The following is a 9922-nucleotide window of genomic DNA, read 5'->3' as shown; positions in this document are numbered from 1 at the left end:
AATAGCCTGACTTTCACCAGTCCCAACAGATTCACATACAGATTTTCACCAAGTCCCAACACAGAGTTGCAGCCAGCACAGGTGCTGGGAGACAAGACTCAGCCAGGATGCCTAATGCTACATGTTAGCCTGGGCTTGTGTCATGCCAGAGTGGCCTAGGGACCTGCCACCCCAAAGCTGAGAGGAAAAAGTCAAAGAAGGGACCCCCCTCCACAGCACTGCACAGGTCCAGGAACAGCCTATGCAAGGCCCATAGGGAATGCGCAGAGGTATCTTTAAATCCCTACTGGTGGGAGATCAGTCCCACAGCTCCTCCCTTTGCTCAGTGTAAGATCACAAGAAAAATGAGACATTGCTTTCTTAAAAGAAGATCCAGGGTCCAGCCCCAACCCCAACCCTGTCTCAGGTCCCATCACGCCACTCCTCACCTTTCACATAGCACTGGTGGGAATGCTCCTGCAGCAGCGTGCAGTAACTCATCAACTCCTTATGCTTGTGGTCTAGCCAAGCAGCAGTAGGAGGACGTTCCAGAGACTGGGATCTGGAAAAGAGGAGCCGCAGCCTTCAGCACCAATGAAGTACATTTTAGACTATAAACAGCTCTGGTGCCAGTAAAGCAGGACCCTAGGGCATGCACAGACCATGGCTGCTATAAGGCAGAGAGACCACGCCAAGAGAGTAAGGCAGGGCTAGAGCCAGCCTCTTGTCAAGGAAGCTCCTCTGTTTCCTGTCTAGGAATCAAGTATGGTTGGTATTACCTGAAAAAGATGTCTCGGGGAGGACGGTGTGCCCGTGGGCTGACAAGCTGCTCTCGTAACAGCTCCAAAGAGCAGCTGTAGATGTAAATGGGGCAGCGAAAACGACGGCACTCGCCTAACTCAGATTGCGAGTTCTGGCGACAGAAGGAGATATGTACATCTCTCCGCGAGGGGCCACCCTGTTCTCCAGGGTCACGGCTCACTTCTGCAAAAGAAAAAATCCTGAGATAAAGGCCTTGGATGAGCTCCTCATTCCTGGTCTGGGGGGTCACAGCCCTCACAGCAGCACCCACAGGTAGGTATCAGTTTTACAACCTTCTCACCACTCAAATATCAAGGGCCATTCTCCTCACACAGCACCCATCCACTCAGCCCAGTGCTTTGGCCACACTGATCCCCTTCTTGGGCAGCCATGACTGTTCACCACCACCACCTTCTGCAGCAGCACAACCCTCCATCCTCATTGCAGGCCTGGCTGACTGCACCAGGGGCTGCATGTACCTCAAGACCTATGCCCTTCTCCCTAAGACAATGTGCTGCTGGTAGTGCCAGTCTGGATCACAACCTGAGAGTCACTGACTTTCCAGTGCAAGCCCAGCACTGCCATTCCTAGTAGCTTCTATCTACCTGCAACCTCCTTGCCCACAGGGAGCCAGCCTTGGGCAATGGGCACTCAGCTCACATTACACTTTCATGAACATCATGAAAGCTGGTTGAGACTTCACTGTGCCCCTTGTCCTGACTCTGACTCTGCTGACTGCCAGGCAGGAGCTGACAGGCTGTAGCAGCCTGTTATTCCTCCTACCTCAATCTGCCCAACAGTGTGCTCAGGAATAGCAAGGATACTAATACTAATACATTAGTAAGGTGCTGTCCTGAGGGCGGTACCATGGGCTGGTGTTATGCTGAGGGTAGGTAATGGCACTGCAGCATCCCCTTCTTCAGCCTCAGCCCTGACTTGCTCAGCACAGACAGGTCTCAGGGTATCTTCTCCCGATCGACTCTCATCTTTTGGAGGTTTGTCCAACCCGCAAGCCATCAGCTTCTGTACATCTGGAAGAAAACAAAATAAAATCACCCTCTGTCCAGTGAGAACAGTTTAACCACTCCATCTACATTCCCAAGAGGGCAGATGTCCCTGCTACCTCTTTGTGTGTGGGAACAGCTCCACAAAGTACTTCCAGCTGAGCCTAGCAGCCTTCACCAGCAGCTCAGTGGAAGCCAGACCAGTGCCAATGCCCAGAAGCAAGGACTCTCCCAGACCAGCCCATCAGCAGTCTCCTTACTCCATTCATTAACAACCCTACTGGGAAAACGGTCCAATGGTTGCAGACAGCAAACGACTTGAAGCCACATCCCCTGCCTGAAAACACTATGTGGGCAGCACCATGTCCAAGGAGAGAAGAGCAGCGCTTTGCACTACTCTATTCCTGGCCACATGGTGCAAAAAGACTCGGTCTAGACTCTGCTGTTCAATTTTCTCTCCATCCTACCAAAGCTGATTCTGCTTTTGCTGTTTTCCTGAGGAGGCGCTTGGGACTGCTACCTCCTGTCGCTCCCCACAACAGGCGGCCTCACCTGAGAAGGTGGCTGGCAGGAAGGTCAGGAACACATGCTGCGGGTTGACCAGCTTGGCATAACATCGCCATTGTGGGGGAAAGGGCCTCGTCATGTCACTCAGGGTCACGTCATCCTCAGGCAGCTCTGTGTTGCCGAGGCTCTGATGAAAGAGCAGAAGCTGGATAAGCTCATAGCACATGGCACAGGCATACCTTGAGGCAGGTAGCAATCACACAGAGCAAGCTCCTCCATGACTGCTGGTCGGCACAGCACTGAAATCACCCTGGCCACACCCTGCACCATTCTCAGAGCAGCCTGGCTCCAGTAAACACAGCACACACAGTCAGGAGATGCTTAGCCAGCTTTGCTGGGGTCAGTTCTGACCTCTAGGCAGTGATTGCCCATGGTTTCTGAGCAATCTGCAGCACAGAGCACAGCATCAGTGCTGCTGTAACAGGCTAGGCCCATGGTGAGTGCAACTATCCACACACCTACCAGATTCCTGCTTGACTTCAGCCACAGGCTACAGCTTAAACTGCTGCTAAGCATGGGGAAAACACCAGCCTTTCAATCCATTCTCAACCCTTCTGCTAACTCTCCTGCTCTTCAACAGCTGCTGCCTTGCCTTCAGAGAGTGCTCAGGAGAAGGACAGCAGCATGGCAGTACCTGCAGAGTACTTGTGGAGCCAGTCATATCCCTGGTGCCATTGCTGCCAACAAGATGATAGGATGCAGAAGCATCCTGCTGCTCCAGGGTCCCAGAGGCTTTCAGGGTTTCTTCTGAAATGGAGCACAGAGAAACCAACCTGAGAAACACCAGCTGAGGAAGACACTGGAAAGCAAGGCTCCTGAAACACCCCAGCTCCCAGTGTTACTGCTGCCACGCTCCCGGCCCTTACCTCTGATCACAGGGAGTGTGAAGGGGGGTTGATGGCCATCACGATCCCGTTGCAGAACCTGCTCCATGAAAGCCACATGATCAGCATCAGCCATGGGGATCTCCCGGTCACTGAGGTCATGCTGCAGGCAGCCATGGAAGAGGTTTAGTAGCATTTCATTGGGCACAAACGAAGAGTCCTTGGTCACCTCCTCATTCTCTGCTCCAAAACAGAACCATGGCAGCTTAGAGACAGCATCTCCACAGCCACCACCTGTCCAGGTCCCCAAGACACAGCCCTTTGCAAAGTGACATTGCCACACAGCCAAGAGTTTCCCCCAGCACCTCTGCAAGGCTGACTTGGAGGGTATTGATGAAGCCCTGGAGTTCCAGCATCATTAGCTACCCTGCACTGACTCACCCTGCTACTGTAACTATTCTGGAGAAGACAAAAAACCACCACCACAGAGCAGCAGTCTAGGTTTAATGTTTTCAAAAGCAACTCTTCCAAAACTATCCTTCCAAGAAAGACAGCAATATACCTGGACAGCCCAGGGGCTGCAGAGATGGGAAGAACAGCACTGAGCTACTGAAAGAGGCATGGCAGTTCCCACATGCCTACTGCCCGGGGAGACAAGCACACAGAGCAGGGTGCCCATAGCCACGGAGGGCGGACAAGAGGACGCAGGTGGTGAAGAGGCACCTACCTTTTGTCAGCATTAGGAAGAACATTTCAACCTGCTGGCACCTGGGCAACAGCTTCATGAGGTTGAACTGGAATGGGATCTCATGCACTCGAAAACCAGCCCCCATGTCTGGATCTGCAACAAGAATTGGGAATGTAACATGCCTGTGGGCACCACATAGCCCTGCCTCCCAGGCCACCTCCGCATGCATGGTGTCAGCCCTAAATGCAGTGCAGGTAGCACAAGTGAAAGTACACAGCAACACTGCCCCAACTCCCTCTGCTTAGGAGGGCAGAGGGATACAAAGAATGAATGTGGGGAAAGGGCAAAGCCTGCTGGAGGCTGCAGCAGGTTGTGAGCTACCTACAGAGAGGTACCTCGCTGTAAGAGTCCCCTGGGCTTATTGCCACCTTCATACAAGGAGGGATGGGGAACCACCACAAGGCCTTACACAGCTCAGGCCCAGAGCTGCCAGAGGACAAAAACTGAACATCAGCGTCGGAGGTAACACTGCTGGAGAGCAATGACCACACTGGGAGCCAGAGGCAGCCTGAATTACCAGTGTAGTCAAGGACAAGAACGCCCCTGCTCTTGGGAGAGATCTCCCATCCGGCAGGCTCTGCACATCCCTGCAGGTGTTTCCTGTCCTCTTCCTTAGGAAGGAGTCCCTGCCCTCCAGGTCCTGAGCTTTCCTGGCCCCTCTCCCCCTCCACAGGGCCAGTGATATGATCCAATACGGTTCCCTCAGGTCCCGCCCTCAGCCTTTGGGATGATCCTAGTTCCCTCAAACCCACCCAATATCTGCTGTGTTATTCACTGCAAGGCAAGCAAACAAAAGATCTAGGATGGGATGAACTAGTCACAAGAAATAAAAAATAGTGAGGTTCTGGAACAGATTGCCTGACAAGGGTGAACCCCCCACATACTCCTGGAGTTTCCAGTGAACTATGTTAATCATGTGAGAACAGATACACAATCCTATCCTGAAAGAAGAGGACAGACCAGACCTTCTAAGGTCCCCTTCCCTATCTTTGTGGGCTAATGGAGCATTCACAGAGGGTCCAGAGATGAACAGGACCACCAGAAAGCAAGTGTCCCACAAACTGCTCTGGAAACTGTGTTGTGTCTTGTAACTGAGAACAGAGGAGCTCTTCCTTCACATCATTTACAACTTCTGTACAACTATCTGCCCAGGCACACCCTGCCCATCACTGTATAGGTGAGCTCATCTTCCACCTGCTCCAGAAGTCAGCCCCTCTCACAGAATTACAGAATGGTTGAGGTTGGAAAGGACCTCTGCAGGTCATCTGGTCCAACCCCCCTGCTCAAGCAGGGTCACCTAGTCACCTCTCCAGCCTGGGCAGAAAGCCTCAATGCTTTTTTGGCCTTCCCAGGATGAAGCCATTTCCCTGGCAGCTTAGCACAAGCACAACAAAGTGACCCACAGCTATCAAAGTCCAGAAAGTTGTTGTTGTCAAAATACCTGTTCCACCTTCCAGGCCCCAAGACATTCAGGGCCTAGCTGCCTCTTGCTCCATCATGTATGCTGGACTCACCTTCAGTAGCTTTGGTGTCTGAAGGAGGGCAGACCCACTCCTTGTTCTGGCACAACTGGCTGATGTACTCGAAGGTCAGCATGGTGGCAATGCACGCAAGGTCCCGGGGATAGAGCTGCAATAAACAGTCAAGGCTCGGCTGTACGCAGCAGAATTATTACCCCCAAATGCAGGAGAAAACAGTCTAAAAGTAAGGTGAGGAAACACCCATAATCCCATCCCCTAACTTGCCCTATTCTCACTCATTGCTCCCTCCTTCTCCACCAGCCCTCTAGCCTCTTTTTGCCTTGTTCAGGAAGTGCATTGGTGCAGTACTGCCTGCAATCCCTGCTCTGGTCCAGCTTGCTCCCCTCCAATGGCCCTTGACAAAGTAATTTGTATTTTCCCACCTATCCCAGAGCAGCATTGCATCCACTGCCTTGCAATCCAGAAACCTTTTCTGTCCAGTAGCTCAGTTCCTCTTTTAGAAATCTCAGGCTCTTTTGTTAACGGCATTCCCATCTCTTCTGGCCCTCAATAATTCACCTGCAGTGTTGCAGTGCACTTGCAATAAACCCTTCTCCCTCCACAAAAGAGCCCACGCCCCTACCCCTTCAGGGACTCACCGCTTTAGGTATTTTCTGGTAGGGCAAGCCATGGAGGTGCTTCCAATTCTCAGCAGTACTGTGGACATGGCCGCTCTGTGGCTCTACCCAGCACTCAGTGACCAGGTTCAGTTCTGTGTCCACCTCGATGGCCTCTACCTCTGTATCATTGTCATCGTCTGTGGAAAAGCTGGAGGAAAGACGTAAGGCAAGTCGTGTGAGATGGCACAGAGCCAGCAGCCCACTGCAGCTCCTCTCAGACCTGTGAGAGCAGCCACACAAACCTTAGGTTTGCAGACAAAGCCCCAGCTAACTGGTGATCAATCCATGACAGCTAGTTGTCTGTACTAGATGATGGAGGACTCCCTCCTTCCCACACTGCCCGCCAAGGGCAAGTCTGGAGCCGTGAATCCGCTGCCAGCCCTCCCTGGGAGCAGGGCAACAGCCTCACCTGTCCTTGGTGGAGGTGGAGTGGGGTGGGAAGAGGATGTATTGGACGACACAGGTGTGCTTCTCCCTGCCGCTGCTGCTCTCACTTGAGCCATCAATCTGGAGGGAAGACACTGCATGAGCCTGGCCAGCAGCAACAGCTCACACCTACCCAGTGCCCCCCTACACAACACAGAGCCCCACCACTCAGCTCCACTAGCAGTGGTGGAGAGAGGGAGCCAATGCCAAGAACTCCTCCAGCACAGCATGTCCCTACCAGCAAGGCAGCGCTCTAACTGCAGATGAAGACAGGAAAATGCCCAACCCACAAGCTGCTTTACTTCAGGGGAGGAGGCAAGTCTCCCTGTACATGTCAAGGGTGTGTGCTAGGGAAATCCCATCACAGGAAGGTGAATGCACCTCAGAAGAAGCAATGAAGGATTGCGTCCACACTGCAGCACCCAGGCTCACCTGTATGGGCAGCTCCAGCACCATATTGATAATTCCATCCCCACTGGATGCAAAGTGGAAACCCTCTGACAGACGAACCCTGGCAACAGAGAGGCAGTCAGACATGGAGGACTTCTCTACCCATACTGCAAGCCTTAAATACATGAATGACTGTAGCCTTCACCCCATAACACCTTCCTTCCCAAGACAGGGAACTACACACAGAGAATGGGGAGATATGACACTTTGCACAGGACAGCCTGTGTGAAGATCAGCATACTCCAGGGCATACCTCTTGCCCTTTTGTATGTTTTCCAGGACTCTCCTTTTCCTCAACTGCAGCTGCATAACTGGGTAAAGCACTGGCCCAAGTAGCTCTAGAAGCTGTGTACAGGACCAAAACCCTCTGCACAGCAGCTTCAACTGTTACCTATAATAAGGCCTCAGATCCACCCTGCTTTCTCTGCATCCCCAGGACTAGCTGGAGAAAGCACCCCCGTTCAGGTGTGCAACTTACTCTGTGAGTGTGGAAAGGAGCTGGGCTACAGCAGTAATGGGCACAGCCGGTGCCAGCCCCGACTGGACACTCCAGATCCAACGCTGGTGATAGAAGTAGCGGGACAGCGAGGCCAGGGTAGAAGAGGCAGTACGATTGGCCACCATAGTGAGCGGGCCAGACACCGGGGGATGCTCCAGGTTGAGAATGAAGGGGGCTCGATAGTCAGAAGGCAGCTTCTCATACCTAGGAGAGGGCAGAAGTGTGGCTCGCTGAGGTGGAAAGAATGCTCTGCTCAGGGCCAGAGCTGTCTGGATTCACACCCTGCTTGCCAGAGCCCTCCAGCAGCAGAACGTGGCTAGCCCAGCACAGGATCCTGCTCAGACAGCAGTAACTAAATTTACTTCTGTATCATATTAGTTAGGAATAACAAATCTGCCTGTCCAGCAAGGCCCCCTGCTGCAAGTCACAGCCCTCCCAGATTACAGCTGCCATTCGCAGCCACGCAACCCAAACCCACCCAAACAAGCACCAGCTTCACAGCACTCTCATCCTGCAACTGGCAGCACCATCCACAGACCCTCCTCTCTCCCACTTCCCAGGGCACGGAGGCTGTGCTGATAGCCTGGACCTCCATCACTACCTGATGAGTAGCTTCTCCAATGGTTTGTGCAGCACAACGAGGCAGGGTCTGTCTGAGAGGGCTGACTGGGCCCCAGTCACAGGTGGCGACTTGGAGGGAGAACTACTGCCAAATGTTTTCCTCTTTGCTTTTGGAGTTGCTTCCTTGCTCTGGACCCTGTGGGGAAAGCGCAGCTGCAAGATTCGGTCCCGTAACTCCTCCACTATCTGTCATGGCAAAAGCAAAAGGTAAACGTGACCACCTTTGTCTGGAGACATAAGATACTCAAAATAAGCTTCCAGAACAAGAGCCTGACTAAAAGGAATAGCACACTCCTTGAATATATAGATGAACAGGAGTTAAAGGTCATTTTACTTCTGAGGCACTAGCAAGACCAAGATCAAGATGACACAAGGCTCTTAGGTCCACATTTTAACAACTACAAATATTTTTAAAAGCAAAAGAAAGGTCAAAAAAAACCCAAAGATGATTTCAAGGCTGAAGAAATTGCCTTCCATAACTCTGATGAAAAACAAATTAATTGCATGCCAGCTCCTCCACAGAAGCAGTCTGAGTACCCACCCTCATTCCTCCCCTCCTCTCCTCAACAGTAAATGTAAACTAGTATGTGTAAGACAGCCAGACTGTTCCCACAGCTGATGTGTTCCCCCACTACCATGTTCATGTGTCAAACATTTATGGTAAAAGGTTTCAAGGGCTTAGGTTATTTTTTAGGTTATTTTTTTCCAAGATACTTTCAAAATGACTTCCTGATTACTCTTTTTAGCAGCTCTGAATACAGTTCTACCCACACCAGCATCTGATCCCCACAGTGCCCCAATGTTTTCTTTGAAATTTCCATGGTTAGGTTTCTTTTCATAATCTTTGTTCAACTCATTTTAATTTCCATTATCATTGCAGACAAACAGGAGAACAGCAGCTCTCCATCTTCCTCCTCAACGCTAATTATTTCAGCAACTTTTCCCATCATTATTATGTCTTTTTCAAGGAAAGGAGTGTCCCCAAACCCAAACATTAAGCAGAGCTTTTTTCTGCACTATGATGCCACTTGGCCCCCCCTTTGTGGTTTCACACTGATAACACAGAATTGCTGATGGTGTTTAAGCTCCCAAATCCAAGGTGCACTATTTTGCAGTTATCAATACTGGCTTCCAGCCACCATCGTGCTGCTTAGGTGTCCACAAAGCACATAGGTTGAAAGGGCAGAGAAAACCAAATAGCTTTGTGCCACCTGCAGATTTTCCCAGCTCACTATGTGCTACCTATCTGCAGATGAGTTCCCTACCCTTTGACTAGTAAAAAGACTGGGAAAACCACAAACAGCTTCTGCCTTGATGAGAACAGAGCACTTTTTCAATTTCCTTGTCTTGTTCCCTAAGACAGTTTCTGTTTTATGACACCCCATTCCTACTCCAGTTCTACAGTTGTGCCCTATATGAAGTCCCACCAAAAGCCTTCTGAAAGTCAGACTGTACCAGGTGCTTTCCTTCCCTTAAACATTGGAAATTTGAATGGTTCAACACAAAAAACCCTTCCTGCCTCGTTGCCAAGGTGAGCAGCTCCGATTGGCAGCGGAGTGCTCTAGTGCGGTGCACAGGGGTGTTTCCCGAACGAGGGGAACCCCTGGGAGAGCCAAGAGAGCCGCCGGGAGCCCGCAGCTCACACCACAGCAGCTGACGGGACCTGGGCAGGGCCAGGAGCAACGGCGGCCAAGCTCCCCACACCCACGCACGAGCCCCAGGGAGCACTGTGAGCAGGAGCGCTGCCAACAGGATGGGCAAACAGGGCGTGGCGCGTCAGCGAGGGCATGGCGCGGCAGTTTGCACGGAAGGGCGTGCAGGGAGGGGAGCCTCTTCGAAGGAGAGGCATTCCCCCGGCCGCGC

At 51.9% G+C, this 9922-nt stretch overlaps 1 protein-coding gene across 1 annotated transcript in view; it reads right to left on the bottom strand.

Annotated features, from left to right (window-relative positions):
- The window catches only part of SZT2 (seizure threshold 2 homolog (mouse)), a 66130-nt gene that overhangs the window by 32045 nt on the left and 24163 nt on the right, over window positions 1-9922 (bottom strand). The window contains 13 exon segments of the mRNA XM_009333910.1: window positions 429-541; window positions 759-963; window positions 1647-1811; window positions 2337-2478; window positions 2986-3098; window positions 3218-3415; window positions 3903-4016; window positions 5438-5552; window positions 6043-6211; window positions 6473-6570; window positions 6922-7000; window positions 7418-7642; window positions 8040-8245. Of these exon segments, the coding sequence (XP_009332185.1) occupies window positions 429-541; window positions 759-963; window positions 1647-1811; window positions 2337-2478; window positions 2986-3098; window positions 3218-3415; window positions 3903-4016; window positions 5438-5552; window positions 6043-6211; window positions 6473-6570; window positions 6922-7000; window positions 7418-7642; window positions 8040-8245 (1942 nt within the window).

This window comes from Pygoscelis adeliae, unplaced genomic scaffold (genome assembly GCF_000699105.1).
Source record: "Pygoscelis adeliae isolate BGI_AS28 unplaced genomic scaffold, ASM69910v1 Scaffold10, whole genome shotgun sequence".
NCBI classification, from domain to species: Eukaryota; Metazoa; Chordata; class Aves; order Sphenisciformes; family Spheniscidae; genus Pygoscelis; species Pygoscelis adeliae.
Note: the sequence above shows the minus strand (reverse complement) of the source record. Positions and strands in the feature narration are given on the sequence as shown.